This window comes from Rhinolophus hipposideros, assembly GCF_964194185.1.
Source record: "Rhinolophus hipposideros genome assembly, chromosome: 22".
Classification (NCBI taxonomy): Eukaryota; Metazoa; Chordata; class Mammalia; order Chiroptera; family Rhinolophidae; genus Rhinolophus; species Rhinolophus hipposideros.
In genome coordinates, this window is record NC_138068.1 from 44,921,419 (window position 1) to 44,941,671 (window position 20,253).

The 20,253-nt window shown below is 42.1% G+C and overlaps 1 protein-coding gene across 1 annotated transcript; it reads left to right on the forward strand.

Annotated features, from left to right (window-relative positions):
* Nucleotides 1-1,967: 1,967 nt before the first annotated feature.
* VSX1 (visual system homeobox 1) lies at nt 1,968-19,390 on the forward strand (the record flags this gene model as incomplete). Its single annotated transcript, XM_081033791.1, is given in 11 exon segments — nt 1,968-2,322; nt 4,992-5,041; nt 5,044-5,072; nt 6,220-6,334; nt 6,338-6,343; nt 13,776-13,803; nt 13,806-13,871; nt 13,874-13,945; nt 19,163-19,181; nt 19,183-19,354; nt 19,358-19,390. Coding segments are annotated over 11 exon segments (945 nt in total).
* Nucleotides 19,391-20,253: the final 863 nt, after the last annotated feature.

The window sequence follows — 20,253 nt, forward strand, 5'->3', positions numbered from 1 at the left end:
ACGGAGCCGAAAGCGACGCCTAAGTCTAAAGCCGCCCCCGACCACGACCCCGAGCAATTCAAAAGACAATTATCCCAAAGGAAAGTTATTGTTTTGCTAATCCTGGGAACAGCTTGTGAGGGGAGATTTGAGTCTTCCCTCAAAGACTCTCATGTTGGAGAGTTAGTGCGCAGTCTTTTGTAGTTATCTTTTTTGGAAGCCCCGAGTTTAATTTGTATGTTTACCAGAGAACCACCTGAAGGCTCGGCGAGCTGGTGACGCACTTTGCTGGGCTCCAGCTCCCGCAGGCGTCTAGCGAGCCGCGCCTCACCCCCGCTGGGCTCGCAGAGTTGCCGCCTCCCTCTCGAGGTGACCTCGGACAGCTAGGCCCTCAGGGAGTGGAACTGAAGAGATATATTGCTTCCCAAGGTCTATGTTTGAGAAGGGTAGGGTCAGGCCTTGCAGTGATTCGGGTGGGGTGGGCTCAAATTTTGCGCGTGTGAGCCAGGAGAGGCTTATCCACATGCTGTGTTTGGCGCCAACTTTAACACATATGGTTGTTTCACATGAAAAACAGCCTTTCTTTGAATAATCATAAACTGACAATAAAATTTGTTAGCCTCAGTGAAGAGCGCTTGGTCCCAGTAGACAGACCCTATTTTCCAATTTACTCCCCACCACCCCATTTAGGGTTGCCAGATAAAATTCTGGCACATGCTCATACTAAAACATTATTCATTGTTTATCTAAAATTCAAATTTCACTGAATCTCCTGTAACTTAGTTTGCTAAACCTGGCTTCATTTCCATCTTTCTAGCAGAGTCACTCCACTTTTTTCTGCCTGTCTTTATTTTTATCCCTTCCCCCAGTTCCTATGAGTTTTACGACCCCCAAGCACACTGGGGGGGTAGGTTTGGCTGGAGGTGGAGTGGGCATTGATTAAATAAACATTTTCCACTGTTTTCTTCTTGGGGATTTTCAGGAAAGGCCTCCTTGGCTCCAGGTGGAGTTGGAAGGCTGGAAGGGGACATATCAATGGTAGTAATGGGAGTGTGGCTGTGAATGGAGCCGGATGGTGGAGCGAAGCTTCGGGGCAGCGGGGCAGCGCTGAGCGGGACCCCCACCTAGAGAATCTGGAAAGGAAGGGAAAACCAGCGTGGGACTGAAACCTGTGGCTTTCAGAGGGACGGGCAGATAGGGGAGTTGTTGTCCCCTCCCTGCTTTCCTCCACACGGAAAACAGGGATGGGGATGGGCAGGGGGCCAGCTGGAGAGGAGAGGGAAAGGAGGTTGTTGTATCTGCTCGCTTGCCGGCTGTGAGAGAATTCGCGAGTCAGGTAAAAATATAGAAGAAAGGTTTATTAAAGTAAGAGAAGGGTCAGCTGGGCAGACTCTGCTGGAGACTACTACAAACTACTCCGTTGAGTATTTGTTTGGTCTTAAGTTTTATATTTTCTAACCAGGATGTAAACTGCTTTGGCCTGTAGTTGGGGGTGGGAGAAGGTGCAGTTAAGTGGATTATGGCAACCTTTTATATGCTATGTAGATTTAAGCTGGAGCTAGAAGTGGATCCCACACAGATACAAAACCTCTCCCAAGTCTCAGGGTCTGCACTGGGCCGAAGTAAATAAAAACATTGAAGCTGGTCTGCAGAGTAAATGTACAGGAAGTAAAGAAAGCTTTCAAAAAGTCCCAAGCTAAATTACACTTGTTAAATTATACCAGAGAACCAAGTCTCAAAATAGGAGATTGAGTGCCACCATTACAATCCCGTTTTAACAGAGGTGATTGAGGGGACTGCAGCTGTGAGGGTGGCTTCCGAAGGGAGGGGAATTGGCGGCCTCCTCATCTCTCAGGGTTCGAGGGATGACGCGTCGGCGCCAGCTGATTGGAGCCCTCCAGGTCTCCCACTTTATAAAGCGTCCTCCGAGCTGAGCCCCTTCTGCAAAGGTGATTGACAGAGGGTCAAGCCTCGCCGACTGAGAAACGATGACCCGCCGAGATGCGCTTTCCCACGGGCGCGCTAGGATCGGGGCTCTGATGCCGGGTGATTCTCCGACCGGCCCGCACCCCCGGGGCTTCGCCATCACCACCTGCTGGACCCTGGCTGGGAGCGGAGGTGCAGGGCTTGGTGTCCCCCCGGGCGCGGGGCCCTTCCGCTGGGTGTCGCCTCCTCTGCGGCCTCGGTGCGCAGCTCCCTGCGGCCGCTCCGGCGCCCTGTCTGCTCCTAGCCGACGCGCCCTGCCTGCCTCCCGGGGGCCTGAGCCCGTGGCCCTGCTAGCCCTCCGTCACCCGCTGCCCCTGCGTGGCGGCCAGAAGCGCGGCGAGAGCATCTCCACGTCCGGTAAACAGGCCTGCTCATCCCGCCCCTACCCGTTCCCTCCGGTTTGGGCCGCGCAAGAGTAACGGAGCGTGGTCCCACTGTGTCCCCACCCCGCAGCATCCCAGAGCTAAGGGAAGGCCAGATCCTAGAACCTGGCCGGGTCCGGGGGAGTCGTATCTTTACACCGCGCCCCATGTCTCTTCCCTCTCCGCGCGGTTCTGGTCGCAGCAGTGGGTGGACCTGGTTCTGGATCTACCCCGGGGATCTCGTCAACCCAGCAGCGGTCTTCTGAGGACCTTTCCCCAGCGCCCCGCCGAGTCTCGGCCTCCGGGAACGGCAGAGGTCGGGAAGGCCTGGGCCGGTCTCCTTCACCAGCATCCCAGAACCCGGCACCCCGTGGGCGCTCAAACATTTACTGAATTAATTGAAGGGTTTACCGGTTTTTGAAGAGCGAGGGCCCGGACCCCTGGGACTGTACGCCTCTCCGGGTGCTGAAAGGGAGCCCGAGTACCACGGTTCTCTCCTGCCATCGCCCTCCTCCTCCCCAGGCGGAGAAAGGAAGCAACCTTGCCAATTTTATTGTAGTTATGCTTTGCGTTTTGTTCCAGCTCACCTATTTCCTCAAAGACGTAGAGGCGGATTATGGGGAAAGAGAAGGAATCATTAAAATTCTGTGAAAGACAAAGGCCAAGAAATTGACACGTTTCGAGTGTGTGTGAGGGAAACAGAGAATTACACAAGAAAATGTGGACTGAGAGAAACTATGTAGTAGAACCTAGAACTGAGCATCCAGACAGCCCAGGTAAAGAGTATATTGGGTATCCACTGATAATAAAAGAAAGGCAATAGGCAAGTGAGCTTTTGCTCAGCTCTAAACGGACTTTATTTCATGAGTCTTTTTGTAAAACAAAATGAGCCTTCTATTAGTTGTTTCGCTGAAAAGGCAGAAACCACTTTCAGAGGATAGGATCTTTCCTCTGTGAGCACTGATAAAAGGAAAAGCAAAATGCAACTAAATCTCAGTCTGTAAGGGAAGATCACGAGCAACGCTATCCAATAGAAATATGTGTAGAAGTATAATGAAAATTTCCCAAAGCCACATTAAAAAGGAAAACTAAAACAAGTGAAATTAATTTAAATACTGTATTTTATTTAATCCAATACATACAAAATATTTACATGTAATGAATATAAAAATTATTAATATTTTACTTTTGGTGGTGCTAAGTCTTCTAAATCCACCGACTATTTTACATTTACAGCAGGTCTCAATTTGAACCAACCTCATTTCATGTGTTCAATAATGTTATGTGTCCAACGGTACCAGACTGGACAGCATTATTATAATATTATAATCAAAGCAGTTTTCTGATGAGCTAATGGATGTTGGAGTAAAACTAACATTATTTTATTAATTTTCCTTTAATTCATTTTCAATATTTTGAGACAAAAATGCTTTTTAACAATGAATCTGACAATAGTTTTATCATGTAACCTTCCTTTCTACCTGGATCTTTTGATATAATGGACATCAAAAGTAAAGTATAGTGGGGTTCTTAATATTTTTTTCAAGTGCATCCAAGAATCTGAGCACATTTGTCACGAATGAGTTTCTGGACCCGACCTCCAGAGATTCAGCACTGACACAGCAGGTCTGACAAGTGTTCTGATGTCACAAACCTCAACCCTCCTTTGAGAAATGTTGGTGTGCTGATTAAGATAATCTTAAGATTAAGATTCATCCAGAGGAAGTGGATGAATTTGGGAACTGAGTGGGTATAGGAAATGCAATTAGTGGCCAAGTAGTTCTGGCTTCACACAGTCTGTGCTTTGAATCCCACCTTCCTCATTTACTACCTGTGTAATCTTGGACAAATTGCTTAATCTCTCTGTGCCTCAGTTTCCTCATCTGTCAAAATAGAATATTAATAGCAGTTATCTTGGAGTTCTTTTATTTTATGAAGAATAATTGCAATAATCCATGGACAAGGCTGAGCACAGTGCCTGGATTATAGTGTTAAAAATGCTCGCTTGTACACATGTGCTCCAATGTTCATTGCAGCTTTGTTTACGGTGGCCAAGACATGGAAACAACCAAAATGTCCTTCGATAGATGAATGGATAAAGAAGTTGTGGTATATATACACCATGGAATACTATTCGGCAGTAAAAAAAGATGAGATAGGAACATTTGTGACAACATGGATGGATCTTGAGAGTATAATGCTAAGTGAAATAAGTCAGACAGAAAAAGCAGAGAACCCTATGATTTCACTGATATGTGGTATATAAACCAAAAACAAGACAAACAAATGAGAAAGAAAAACTCATAGACACAGACAATAATTTAGTGGTTACCAGAGGGTAAGGGGATGGGGGGTGAGAGATGAGGGTAAGGGGGATCAAATATATGGTGATGGAAGGACAACTGACTCTGGGTGGTGAACACACAATGGGATTTATAGATGATGTAATACAGAATTGTACACCTGAAATCTATGTAAATTTACTAACAATTGTCACCCCAATAAATTTAATTTAAAAAAATTTTAAAAAATGCTCGCTTGTATGGCTAAATACTACTCACATTCTTCAACAGGTTCATAATTCAACCATCATATTAAAATCCAGAAAATAAAGTGAAAAATATGGTCACCTTTAAAGTCCTCTCTTTCTCCTTGTGTCAGCAGATAAGTACAGCCCATGTGAAGACAGGAGTGACCTGAAGGTGTCCCCTACCCCCCTGGCAAGAGGAAGAAGCGGCGGCACAGGTACAGGCCCCGGCCATCCTTCTGACCTTTCCTCCTCGGGACACAGCATCTGAGAGTGTGTGGTCCTGTATTAGGGCAGGCCCAGTAGCCTCCAGGTTGGCAGCAGGAAGGGCACAATAATCATTAAGGAACATAATTCTATAATTGCCAAGAAGCTGGATGTTGTGGCCCGCGCAACAGGGCAGTGAGGGTGCGAGGAAGGGGCGGTTTGGGTTAAGTTATTAAGCAAGAAACAAACAGAGACTTAATGCAGTTAAATCTCTCCAAAGGCCAGGGGTCTCTCAGTCTCAGAGGGCTGGAGCCCAGAATAAAGCTGGCTGGAGGTTTTTATTGATACATCTACAAAGACAAGAAAGCAATATTTTTTCTTACACAGTCTGTGAGGCTCAGACTTCATAACAGAAAATGTTTATTCCAATTACCCTTTGTCTTTAAACAGCGGAAGCACAAGTTCCCAATATGTTTTTACTTAAAGCATGTACCTTTTCAAGATCATATCTTTCACATTGTAACAACTCTGTTGAGAGAAGTGGAAACAGGTGCAAGGGGAAAGCCAAAGCCAGCAATAGACTTTCCCAAGCAGGGGGAAGGGGAGGCAAGGCCCCTTCCCATACCTGTCCAAGGCAGCTCATTGGGGGTCCCCACTCGGTTCCGCCTGGCTTAGGTTGTATCTCCCGTGAGATATCTTACCCGTCTTTGGCTGCAAACCATCTTTTGGGGACCAGACAGAGAGACATAAAGTGTAAATACAAGAATGGAACAGAGTCCCAGAAAGGCACAATCTCACAAACTCTTCTTTCCTTAAGGAAAGACATGAAGGGACATTTGGCTAGGCTGTTGTGCGACTACAGCTGGAGGACAATCTTTGCATTTAAACGACACAATTTTGTGGGCCTTTAAAATGGGTCTTCTTAGAATGAGTTGATGAAATTCTTTGAGGAGAAATAAAATGCTGAAGAACTCTGTCTTATTTGAACCAAACTTCTGGACTTTCCGAGGCTAATCATTCAGAGGTGTGGTATCCAGTTATCATGAGGTGGCCCTTTGGGGTGTGGACAGCGGGGAAAGTAGGCACAGGGTCCCTAAGCTGGGAAGTCTTCCAACCTCCTGTGGACATAGGCCCATGTGTGTTTGGGCCGCCTTGCAGGACTGTCTTCAACACCCAGCAGCTGGAAGAGGTAGAGAAGGCATTCAGCAAGGCCCACTACCCCGATGTGGATGCCCGGGAAATGCTGGCCATGAAAACTGAGCTTTCTGAAGACTGAATACAGGTATCTGGGGTTCCCTTCTCCTTTCCTAAGACACCAGAGAACATGTTAATCCCACATACAGTGAATAACCCACAGCTACCTCAATACATTCCCCTGCACAGGCAAACTGAGGGTCACTCAGCTGCAGGCACCACAGTGCTAGAGCCTTCCTTTATGTTTATTGCAAGAGGATATCCTCAGTATCCTTTTTTCTTTCTTTTATTAAATCATTCTTTAAAATCACAATATTAGGACGTCATCAAAATGGCAGCATGAGATGAGCCTCTGTAAAGCTCCCATGGAATTTACAACTAATCAAACAACAGTAACTCCACAAAGGACTCCCTGCACAGCGGACAGGCAAGACGAACAGGCCCACTACTGAATTCACCTACACATGGGAGAATCGGCGAGCGGGGGAGGAGGGAAGGGAGAAGTGCGGAGACGGAGCCAAGTGGGCACAGGACACAGACCTAGCTCAGTGCTCCGAGCTCTCTGAATACTGGAACTACCGCAGCTGCGGGAGAGGGAAGAACTCGGACTGCTAGGGCTCCGCTTACGGCCCACGGGGCTGAGGGGGCAGCATATAGCACGGCTGAACCCAAAGCTCACGGTAGAGACCTCGGAGAAAAGACTGAGGGAAGAAGGCTGAAAACGGTGGTTCAAGCCCTCACTGCGGAGCAGAGAACGGAAGCCTTAGGCACGGAGACTAGCCACCCCCTCCCTACCCTCCCAGAGCTCGCCCCACCCCCACCTGCCCGGTGCTAGAAGCGATAAAATAGCAGTGTCAGATCAAAAGAACAGAATATTTGCTGTTCTGAGAACTGTGGACCGAACACACAGATTCGCAGCCCAACTAGTTTTGGCAAAGGGGAGGGAGCTGTGGACACGGAACCGGCTGTGGTGGTGGTGGCTGCCATTGCTCTGGGCCACCTCTCACAACTTACGCAGCGCCTGGCCCCACCTATCTGGGTGGATCCCTGCAGGAGTAAACAGAACTTCTGAAATACACGGGCTCTGACCTGCTGCAGAAAGAGCTTTGGAACTTCAAAAGCTCTCCGCACTTTCACAGGGATGTGGCGCCATATGACCCAGGTGAACTGTTAACAGAGGAGAAGCCCATCTCCCAGAAAATCCCCCCATTGTGTGAGACGCTGGAATAGTGCAGAGAAAACATAGCACTACCGTGTGAGAGAGGAAAAAAAAGGCTGCAGTCGGAATGAAAATAAAACATTCTATCAACAAGTATTCGCAAACAAAAGAAAGACCTCTTCCTATCAACCTGTTGCAGAAGCCACTCCTGTAGCTGTCTAGGAAGAGAAATAATAAATCAGTAATTGCCATTAATAACCAAGACAAAAAGACAGCTCAGAAAGAAAAAGTCTCCAGAAAAGGAACTTAAAGATATGGCAATATGTGACTTAAATGACAGAGAATTCAAGACTGCAGTTCTGAAAAAACTCAACGAGATGCAAGAAAACAGAAATGCAATTTAATGAACTCAGAACTGCAATCAAAGAACAACATGAGAATTTTATGAAAGAGATTGAAATATTAAAAATGAACCAAGTACAATTTCTGGATATTAAGAACTCAATAGAAGAAATTAAGAACGAAATAACCAGCTTCGGTAGTAGAGTTGACCAGATGGAGGAAAGAATCAGTGACATCGAATATAGAAACCTGGAAATTACACAGATGGAAGAAGAAAGAGACTTGAGACTTAAAAGAAATGAAAGAACTCTACAAGAACTTTCTGACTCCATCAGAAAGAGCAATATACGAATAATGGGTATACCAGAAGGAGAAGAAAGACAGAAGGGAACAGAGAATATATTCAAACAAATTGTTGATGAGAACTTCCCAAACATGTGGACAGAACTGGATCCTCGAATCCAAGAAGCAAATAGAACACCTAATTACCTCAATCCCAAAGGTCTTCTCCAAGGCACATTGTATTGAAGATATCTAAAATCAACGACAAAGAAAGAATCCTCAAGGCAGCCAGGAAAAGAAGACGGTAACCTACCAAGGAAAGCCCATTAGATTATCATCAGATTTTTCAGCAGAAAATCTACAAGCCAGGAGGGAGTGGAACCAAATATTCAAACTGTTAAAAGAGAAATCATGAGCCAAGACTAATATATCCAGCAAAGATATCTTTAGATATGAAGGAGGAATAAAGACCTTTCCAGACATACAGAAGCTGAGGGAATTTTCTAATACACGACCTGCACTACAAGAAATACTAAAGGAGGCTATTTGACCACCATCTACAGGGACAATTTGTGGCAACCAAAACATAAAAAGGGGGAGAGTAAAGGCCTGAACTGGAATGTAAGAATGGAGAAAGTAAGCGTGCTGAAGAAAATGGAATACTCTGAATATCAAACTTTCTTTTACATAAACTTAAGGGTACCCACTCAAAAAACATCCAAATCTGAAATATATACTGTAATAAAAGAAGAAACAGAGGGAAACATCATACAATACCGCCACACAGAAATAATGGACAACAACAAAATGACAAAGAAACAATGCAGACACAGCCTTATCAGAAAACTAAAGACAGAATGACAGGAAATCCTCACGTATCAATAATCACCCTAAATGTGAATGGACTGAACACACCAATAGAAAGGCACAGAGTAGCAGATTGGATCAAAAAACTAAACCCAACCATATGCTGTCTCCAAGAGACACATCTCAGCTACAAGGACAAGCATAGACTCAAAGTGAAAGGGTGGAAATTGGCACTCCAAGCAAATGGTACCCAGAGAAAATCAGGTGTAGCCATAATGATATTAGATGAAACACACTTCAGGGTGAAAAAGATAACTAGAGACAAAGATGGATATTTCATAATGGTAAAGGGGACTATACAACAAGAAGACATAAAAGTCATCAGTATTTATGGCCCCAATCAGGGAGCACCGAAATATACCAAGCAAGTACTAACAGAACTAAAGAGAGAAATTGACCAAAACACAATTATACTAGGGGACCTAAATAAATCATTGACAGCTATTGATAGATCATCCAAACAGAAAATAAATAACGAAATGCACCCCTGAATGACACATTAGATGAAATAGACATAATTGACATATATACAGCACTTCATCCTAAAATGTCAGACTCTACATTCTTTTCGAGTGTACATGGAACATTCTCAAGGATAGACTATATATTGGGACATAAATTCAACCTCAGCAAATTTAAGAAGATTGAAATCATACCAAGCATATTCTCTGATCACAAGCTTTGAAATTGGATATCAACTGCAAAAAGAAAGCAGGAAAAAACACAAATACATGGAGATTAAACAACATACATTTAAAGAATGACTGGGTCAAAGAAGAAATTAGAGGAGAGATCAAAAGATACATAGAAACAAATGACAATGAAAATACATCCTACCAAAATTTTTGGGATGCAGCGAAAGTAGTTTTAAGAGGGAAATTTATATCATTACAGGCCTATCTCAAGAAACAATGAAAATCCCAAATTTATAACCTCATGTTACACCTTAAAGAACTAGAAAAAGAAGAACAAGTGAAACCCAAGGTCAGCAGAAGAAAGGAAATAACAAAAATCAGAGTAGAACTAAATGAAATAGAGAACAAAAACACAATAGAAAAAATTAATCTGACAAAGGTGGTTCTTTGAAAAGATTAACAAAATTGACAAACCCTTGGCTAGACTCATTAGATAAGAAGAGAGAAGACACTAATTTACAAAGTCAGATATGAAAAAGGGAAAGTTATCAGGGACACCACAGAAATACAAAGGATCATGCAAGAATACTACGAAGGACTATATACCACCAAATTCAATAATCTAGAAGAAATGCACAAGTTCTTAGAAACATGTAGCCTTCCAAGGCTGAACCATGAAGAACTGGAAAATCTAAACAGACCAATCACCAGTAACGAAATTGAATCAGTCATCCACAACCTTCCCAAAATCAAAAGTCCGGGACCAGATGGCTTCACGAGTGAATTCTACCAAACCTTCAAAGAAGATCTAATACCAATCCTGCTCAAACTCTTCCAAAAAATTGAAGAGGAGATAGTACTCCCTAACTTATTTCATGAGGCCAACATTACCCTGATACCAAAACCTGGTAAGGACAACACAAAAAAAAGAAAACTACAGACCAATATCTCTGATGAATACAGATGCAAAAATCCTAAACAAAATTCTAGCAAATCGAATACAACAATGCATCAAAAAGATTATTCACCACGACCAAGTGGGGTTCATCCCTGGGGCACAAGGATGGTTCAACATCCACAAATCCATCAATGTGATCCATCACATAAACAAAATAAAGGACAAAAATCATATGATTATGTCAATTGATGCAGAAAAAGCATTTGACAAGATACAACATCCATTTATGATTAAAACACTTAATAAAATAGGTATAGAAGGAAAATACCTTAACATAATAAAGGTCATATATGACAAACCCTCAGCTAATCTCATAATTAATGGTGAAAAACTGAAGCCCTTTGCTCTACATTCAGGAACACGACAGGGCTGTTCCCCTATCACCTCTGCTTTCCAACATGGTGCTGTAAGTCCTTGCCAGAGCAATCAGGCAAGAGAAAGAAGTAAAAGGCATCCAAATTGGGAATGAAGAAGTTAAATTATCACTCTTTGCAGATGACATGATGCTATATATAGAAAACCCTAAAGACTCCACCAAAAAGCTATTAGAAACAGTCAACGAATACAGTAAAGTTGCTGGCTACAAAATCAACGTACAAAAATCCATTGCATTCCTATTACTAAAAATGAAATCTCAGGAAAAGAAATACAAAAAACAATTACCTTTGCAATTTCAGCAAAAAGAATAAAATACCTAGGAATAAACTTAACCAAGGACCTATGTGAAGGACCTATATGCTGAAAAGTATAAGACATTTTTTAAAGAAACTGAGGAAGACACAAAGAAATGGAGACATTCCGTGCTCATGGATTGGAAGAATCAACATAGTTAAAATGGCCGTATTACCCAAAGCAATATACAGGTTTAATGCAATCCCCATCAAAATCCCATTGGCATTTTTTAAAGAAATAGAACAAAAAAAATCATCAGATTTGTTTGGAACCACTAAAGACTGCGAAAAGACTAAGCAATCTTAAGAAAAAGAACAATACTGGAGGTCTCACACTCCCTGTTTTTATCTTGTACTACAGGGCTACAATAATCAAAACAGCATGGTATTGGCAGAAAAACAGACACATAGACCAATGGAATAGAATTGAGAGCCCAGAAATAAAACCACATAAATATGGACAGATAATTTTTGACAAATAACGTAGGAAATACAATGGAGGAAAGACAACCTCTTCAATAAATGGTGCTGGGAGAATTGGATAGCCACGTGCAAAAGAATGAAACTGGACTGTTATCTGTCACCCTGTACGAAAATTAATTCAAAATGGGTCAAAGACTTAAGCATAAGACCTGACACAATAAACTGCATAGAAGAAAACATAGGTACTAAACTTATGGACCTTGGGTTCAAAGAGCATTTTATGAATTTGACTCCAAAGGCAATGGAAGTAAAAGCTAAAATAAACGAATGGGACTATAGGAAACTTAAAAGCTCTGCACAGCAAAAGAAACCATCAACAAAATAAAGAGGCAACCGACTGAATGGGAGAAGATTTTTGCAAACAGTGCCTCCAATAAAGGGTTAATATCCAAAATATATAAGGAACTCATGAAACTCAACAACAAAAAAACAAACAACCCAGTTGAAAATGGGCAGAGGACCTGAAGAGACATTTCTCCAAAGAGGACTTACAAATGGCAAATAGACATATGAAAAAATGCTCAACATCGCTAATCATCAGAGAAATGCCAATAAAAACCAGAATGAGATATCACCTCACCCCAGTCAGAATGGCTATCATCAACAAGACAAAAGTAACAAATGTTGGAGAGGCTATGGAGAAAAAGGTACCCCCATACACTGTTGGTGGGAATGCAGACTGGTGCAGCTGTTAAGGAATGCAGTGTGGAGGTTCCTCAAAAAATTACGAATAGAATTACCATATGACCCAGCAATCCCTCTCCTTGGTATCTACCCAAATTTTGAAAACATGTATACATAAAGACACGTGTGCTCCAATGTTCATTGCAGCTTTGTTTATGGTGGCCCAGACATTGAAACAACCAAAATGTCCTTCAATAGATGAATGGATAAAGAAGTTGTGGTATATATACACAATGGAATACTATTCGGCGGTAAGAAAAAATGATATAGGAACATTTGTGACAACATGGATGGATCTTGAGAGTATAATGCTAAGTGAAATAAGTCAGAGAGAAAAAGCAGAAAACTCTATGATTTCACTGATATGTGGTATATAAACCTAAAACAACAAAAGAACACAACACACAAATGAGAAACAAAAACTCATAGACACAGACAATAGTTTAGTGGTTACCAGAGGGTAAAGGGGGTCGGGGGTGGGAGATGAGGGTAAGGGGGATCAAATATATGGTGATGGAAGGAGAACTGACTCTGGGTGGTGAACACACAATGGGATTTATAGATGATGTAATACAGAGTTGTACACCTGAAATCTATGTAATTTCACTAACAATTGTCACCCCAATAAATTTTTTAAAAAATGAAAAAAAAGTAAAAAATAAAAATAAAAGTATAGTCACAATATTGTGGGCTGCAATTAAAAATTATATAAAGACATATCAATGAAAGAAAGTGACCATATCTCTAGTATAAAACTTCAAGAAACCGGTGTAAATAGCCTGATGTGGACTTTTTGCACAGTTTCCACATCATATAGCATATATCTCGCCCTGAATGAAACATATACATATATATGTGTGTGTGTATATATATATATATATATATATATATATATATATATATATATATCCTCACATACATATAGAATTCTATTTTATTTTATAAAAAGGTATTATGTTATACTTCTTAGCCTTTTTGCTTGACAATACATCTTGGACATTTCTCTATGTCAGAAGTTATGCCCCTAACTTACGCTTTAAACAGCTAAACAATATTACATAGTATTTCTTTATTAAGATAATGTTTTCCATGAGAAATGTTACTAGCAACCCAAAAACCTGAGATTAGAAGGGGCCATTGACTGCATGAACTCTTTACACTCTGTGAGAAAAACCAGGAAGCATTACAGTTGACTCTTTCACACAATGTGGGAAAGAATACTTTGATTTTATTTTTGTCATTCCAATTTCGTGGAAAAACTCAGTGGAAATTGGTCACACCCACAATGATGAGTCTCTGTGAGTCTTGAGTAAATGGTGGATACAATTCCCAAAAGGTCTACGTTCTATGAGGAAGGATAGTTGGCCCATTTTAGAACTCCTTGTTCAGAAACACCTTCAGGCATCCTTGTCACAGTGTCTCCTTCTGCCTCACACCAGGTCTGGTTTCAAAATCGAAGGGCCAAGGGTGAAAGCGAGAAAAGCATTGGGGAGGCAGCAGCGTGATGGCCCAGTATGGGCTCTATGGGGCCATGGTGTGACACTGCCTGACTCTGTCCTCAAGTCCACCGATGGGGGCCTGGTGAGTTCCCGTGCACCCTGGCTCCTTGGTAAGGAAGAGGGACCTGCAGTGAGCACGGGGGCAGCAGAAGTTGGGGGTGGTATCTCTACATCAGGCAGACATTTGTAAAGCAAAGCAGTGTGAATTTACTCAGATTCAGGCCCAGAATATCACAGTAAATTTTTCATTAATTAAACGGTTTGATCAGTTGCCTTATTTTTCATTGGAACTGTGTAGACAGTGTGTAGAAAGGTCACATCAGGCCTTGGTTTTAGTACTTCCGTTTCACATACTTGCATTATGTGAAGTAGATTTGCAAAATGTTGAGTCCTATTAGAATTTTTGAAAACTAAAATTTACAGCTTATGACAATAGGAAACAGGATAGTGCAGAGTAAGCAGTGAAACCTGGAGATGATGTACCCCCCTCATACTGAAGTCAGGAGGTCCAGTTTCTGGTACTAGTTCTACTATTAAGAATCTGCCACGGTCCGGCCCGGTGGCTCAGGCGGTTAGAGCTCCATGCTTCTAACTCCGAAGGCTCCCGGTTCGACTCCCACATGGGCCAGTGGGCTCTCAACCACAGGTTGCCAGTTCAATTCCTTGACTCCCACAAGGGATGGTGGGCAGCGCCTCCTGCAACTAGTAACGGCAACTGGACCTGGAGCTGAGCTGCACCCTCCACAACTAAGACTGAAAGGACAACAACTTGAAGCTGAATGGCACCCTCCATAACTAAGATTGAAAGGACAACAACTTGACTTGGAAAAAAAGTCCTGGAAATACACACTGTTCCCCAATAAAGTCCTGTTCCCCTTCCCCAATTAAAAATATTAAAAAAAAGAATCTGCTACATACATTTTGTTTCTCTTAGATTTTATTTATTTATTTTTAAGATTTTTATTAAAAAATATAGCTAACATACTACATTATATCAGTTCCAGGTATACACCATAGGTGTTCAACATCTATATGCCTAAAGAAGTGATCACCAACCATCAAGGCCATACTGTGCTGTCACAATATTATTGACTATATTCCCCATGCTGTACATTATAACTCCATGACTTATTTGTTTTACACCTGGAAATTTGAACCTCATTCCCCTTCACCTTTCTTCCCATTTTTTAATTACAGTTAACATTCAATATTATTTTATATTAATTTCAGGTGTACAGCATAGTGGTTAGACATTTGTATAATTTAAGAAGTGATCCCCCTGACTAGTCTAGTACTCAGCTGGCCCTGTACATAGCTATTACCATATTATTGACTATATTGCCTATGCTTTACTTTACATCCCCATGACCATTTTATAACTACAGATTTGTACTTCTCAATCCCTTTATCTATTTCATCCTGTTCCTCAGCCCCGCTCCCATCTATCACCCTGATAAAACTAGTACCCATCTGACACCATGCATAGTTATTGCAATATGATTGACTATATTCCTGTGCTGTACCCTACATGACTACTTTGCAATAACCAGTTTGTACTTCTTCGTCCCTTCCCCTTTTTTCACCCACTCCCCTCAACTCTTCTCCCATCTGGCAACCATCAAAATGTTCTCTGTATATATGAGTGTGTTCCTGTTTTGTTTGTTTGTTTTGTTCTTTAGATTCCACATATAGGTAAAATCACATTGCATCTGTCTTTCTTTGATGTACTCCACTCAGCATAATACCCTCCAGGTCCATTCATGCCACCACAGATGGAAAGAACCCATTCCCTTCCATGGCCGAACAATATTCCATTGTATGTATGTACCACTTCATCTTTATCCATTCATCCATTGATGGACACCTAGGCTGCCTCTACATCTTGGCCATTGTAAACAATGCTGCAATGAACATATGGATGCACAGGTCCCCTTGAAGTACCATTTTGGGTTTCTTTGGATAAATACCCAGAAGTGGGATTACTGGGTCCTTTTTTGTCTCTTCTTGTAGCCTTTGTTTTAAAGTCTATTTTGTCTGGTATAAGTATTGCTACCCAGCTTTTTTGTTTTTCTATTTCCATTTTCATGAAATAACTCTTCCATCCCTTTGCTTTTAGTGTGTGTCTTTCAACCTGTAGTGAGTCTCTTGTAGGCAGCATATGTAATGTTTTCGTCTTCTTATCCATTGAGCCACCCTGTTTTTGATTGGAGCATTTAATCCATTTACATTGAAAGTAATTATTGATATATATGTATTTATTGCCATTTTATTATTCATATTTTTTTATCTCCCCCGTCCCCGTCATAAAGAAGTCCCTCTAATATTCCTTGTAATACTGGTGTGGTGGTGATGACTTTAGCTTTTTCTTGTCTGGGAAGCTGTTTATCTGTCTTTTGATTCTAAATGATATCTTTTCTGGGTAATCTTCATTGTAGGTCTTTTCTTTTCATCACACTGAATATTTTGTGCTAATCCCTTCTAGCCTGCAAAATTTCTGTTGAGAAATCAGCTAACAATCTTATGGGAGCTCCCTTATAAGTTACTAGTTGCCTTTCTCTTTCTGCTTTTTTTGTCTTTAACCTTTGCAATTTAAAAAAAAAGATTTTATTGGGGAAGGGGATCAGGACTTTATTGGGGAACAGTGTGTACTTCCAGGTCTTTTTCCAAGTCAAGTTGTTGTCCTTTCAATCTTAGTTGTGGAGGGCGCAGCTCTGCTCCAGGTTCAGTTGCCAATATTAGTTGCAGGGGGTGCAGCCCACCATCCCTTGCGGGAGTCGAACCGGCAACCTTGTGGTAGAGAGGATGCGCTCCAACCAACTGAGCCATCCGGGAACTCAGCGGCAGCTCAGCAGCAGCTCAGCTACACGTGCCATGTTCAATCTTAGTTGCAGGAGGCGGAGCTCACCATCCCTTGTGGGAGTTGAAGAATCCAACTGGCAAATTTGTGGTTGAGAGCCCACTGGCCCATGTGGGAATCGAACTGGCAGCCTTTGGAATTAGGAGCAGAGCTCCAACTGCCTGAGCCACCGGGCTGGCCCAACCTTTGGAATTTTAATTACAGTGTGTCTTGGTGTGGGCCTGTTTGAGTTCATCTTGTTTGAGACCTGCACTTCCTGGGCTTGTATGGCTATTTCCTTTGCCAGGCACTATTTCTTCAAATATATTCTTAATCTCTTGCTTTCTCTCTTCTTCCGGTACCCCTATGATGCAAATGTTGTTACACTTGATGGTCTCCAAGTGGTCTCTTAAGCTATCTTCACTTTAAAGAATTCTTTTTTCCTTTTGCTGTTATGATTAGGCATTTTCTGCTACCTTGTCTTCCAAATTGCTGATTCAATCCTCTGCTTTATCTAATCTGCTGGTGATTTTTTCTAGTGCATCCTTCATTTCAGTTATTGTATTCTTCACTTCTGACTGGTTCTTCTTCATGGTTTCTATGTCTTTTTTATGCATGCTATCTCTTTGTTGAAGTTTTCACTAAGTTCCTTGAACATCCTTATAACCAGTATTTTGAACTCTGTCTTTGGTAGGTTGTTTGCCTCTATTTCATTTAGTTCCTTTTCTGAAATTTTCTCCTGTTCTTTCATTTTGGATGTATTTCTTTGTTTCCTCATTTTGGCCACCTCTCTGTATTTGTTTCTATGTATTAGGTAGACCTGCTCTGTCTCCCAGTTTTGCTGGTTGGCCTTATGTACTAGGTGCCCTGTGGGGCCCAGTGGCACAGTTTCCCTGGTCACCTGTGCTGGCTGCTCCAGGAGTGTCCCTTGTGTGGGTTCTGTGTACCCTCCTGTTATAGTTGAGCCTTGATTGCTATTGGCAGTGGGCTGATTGGCTGTGGGGTTGGGCAACATCCACAGCTTAGGGGCAGCTGTGTGGGTGGCTTACCATATGGAGTGTCATTCCTCCCAGAAGACTCTGGTGCCTGTTGAGATTGCCCTTTGTGTGTGCCACTTGTGGGGCAAATATGGTGGTGCTTTGCTGTGGTCTGAAACCAACTTCCAAGTATGTTTGTTCTGGAGCCTCTTAGTAGGAACTCTGGTGTAGGCCCAGGTCAGCCACTGCCTGTGACCAGCTGGAGTATACCTGATAGGAGCTACAAAGTGACCCATGGTTAGTTGCTGCCTGTGCTATATCTGGAGACACATGGGAGAGGCCACACTGGGAACCGAGGACAACTGCCACCAGTACTAGGTCTGGGGTAACTCCACAAAAAGCCAGGACACTTTGAAGCTTGCTTCCACTTCCCAACTCCCATAAGGTTCAGCCACTGATAAAGCCTCCTTCAGTACGAGAGTTAGGTGAGGCAGGGTCCAGCCCGGTCTAGCTAGCAAAGGTGGGTGTGGGACCAGCCCATTTTGCATTTCTGCCCCTCCTACCAGTCTTGACATGGCTTCTTCTTTATATCCTTAGTTATAAAACTTCTGTTCATCTAGACTTCAGATAGTTTTATAATTTAGTTGTAATTTAGATGTGTTCACAGGATGAGGCAAGCACAGCATTTATCTTCTCTGCCATCTTGAATCTCTAGTCCAACTGTGACCTCTTTCCCTTAGATTTTTGGTGCTAGAACTGTCTACACTGGTGAGGCCCAAGCCTTGGGGCTGGGTGTTCTGAGGTAGCACCACGCTTAGTGGTCTATTTGCTGTTACCAGAGACCAAGGGGCAGGGATCACAGCTTAGAGGAATGAATCAGGACAGCACCCTGGGAAGGGTTGGAGATTAAAGTTAGGGGGCTGGTGGTGGCATTTTAAGTTTGAGAGGAAGAGGGATTTTGTCCAGCAAACATTTTTTGAGCCCCTATTGATCAGATACTATACTGAGACTAGAGATACTAACTGTAAATACAGTCTTGATTTTGCCCTCTTGAAGAGACTAAGAGAGAATGTTCAGTGGGAAACCAAGCCCACCCCTTTGAACTTACAGGAACAGGTGTGTGTGTGGGAGGGGTGCCTACTGGCATCCATGGGTTCATGGCTGTACAAGAAACTAGGCCCAGTATTGCCAGACGTTCTGACTTTTGAGAGAAGTTGGAGATTTCACTTTTGAAATATAATCTGATTTTTAAATGTTGGCAACAATTTAAAAATAAAAATTTAAAAATTACCATGTCCTCCAAACAAGGCAGATTTGCTGGCTACACCTGGCTGGCACACAACAGTTTTCAACCCCTAACCATGGGAACTACATGACTCTCTTGAGGACCCAGAGAGAGGTACTGACAAGGGCAATTTTAATGGTTATTAGAAAACAATAACATTGAGTAAATTTGTTTAATTGCTGAATTTATAGATATCTATTTTTATTATTTCATTTTTCTTTGTTGAAAGGGATGCATAAAAAATCCAGTTATGATAAGGAAACCAGGAAATGAAGAAAAGCTGGCTGGACTCTGGGGCCCTGAACACCTCAAGGAAGGTTCTAGTCCAAGTCAGGCAAGACCCCAGAGAGTCTCCAATGAAGCCAGCCCTAAGAACAACTTGGAAGATGTGACCATTGACCTCTCCAGTTCCACATGGCAGTAGACTAAGAAAGAACACCAGGGGACTGGTGTTTGAGGATGCTCAACTTCTGAAGGGCTGAAGGGGCTCCACCCTGGGAAGGTGGGAGTCTTATGAGGCCCACAGGTCCCACTCTCAAAGGTTGGAAATGTGTGTATTCTACATTTTGGCTTTTTCAAAAGACAAAAGTTGTCCAGGACGAATCATCTCAGTCAGATTGTCTTCCTAGCATCAGGATAAAATGCAATGCCATGTGCTTTAAGAAGATGAATGGGTAAGTTAGGGAAAACTCCATTTTGTTCTAGAATGGAAACTACTCCTTAAAGACACTTGAACCAGTTAATTTGGTGTAAAATTTTTATTCTCTTCTGTAGAACTTGAGGAGGGAAGATTTTAGTTCAAACAGCATTTTCACTGCTGGGCATCATTTGTGATTTGGTTCAATATACTGTGACAATTAATAGGTTAGGTCTGATGTCTTTACTCTGAATTCGAAAATATAAAAATACTTAATCTCCTGAGAATCAGGTGTTTTCATAAATAGTGAAGACCCCATGGAGACATATAAATGAATTATATTATCTTTATCTTGAATTTGGCTTCGGACATTTCAATTTTTTCATTAGGCAATAATTTTATATTCTTCTGAATGTCATTTAATAGGCTATGTGTATTGGAACTCATAAAACAAAGAAAGCCATACTTTCCCCTTCCTTTCTAAAATATTAATAACATGGGGCCATATTCAAACAATAGTTGATTATCTACAAACAGTGTTTTAAGTTCAGACCAGGTTTCTTGGTCTTAAAATTTATGTTTTAAAGCATTTTAGTGACTTGGATTTCATGACTATTTCCTTTCCTGTATTTCTTTTGCCACTTATTATGTAAAAATAAATGTGTTTTCCTCTCAATGTGGAA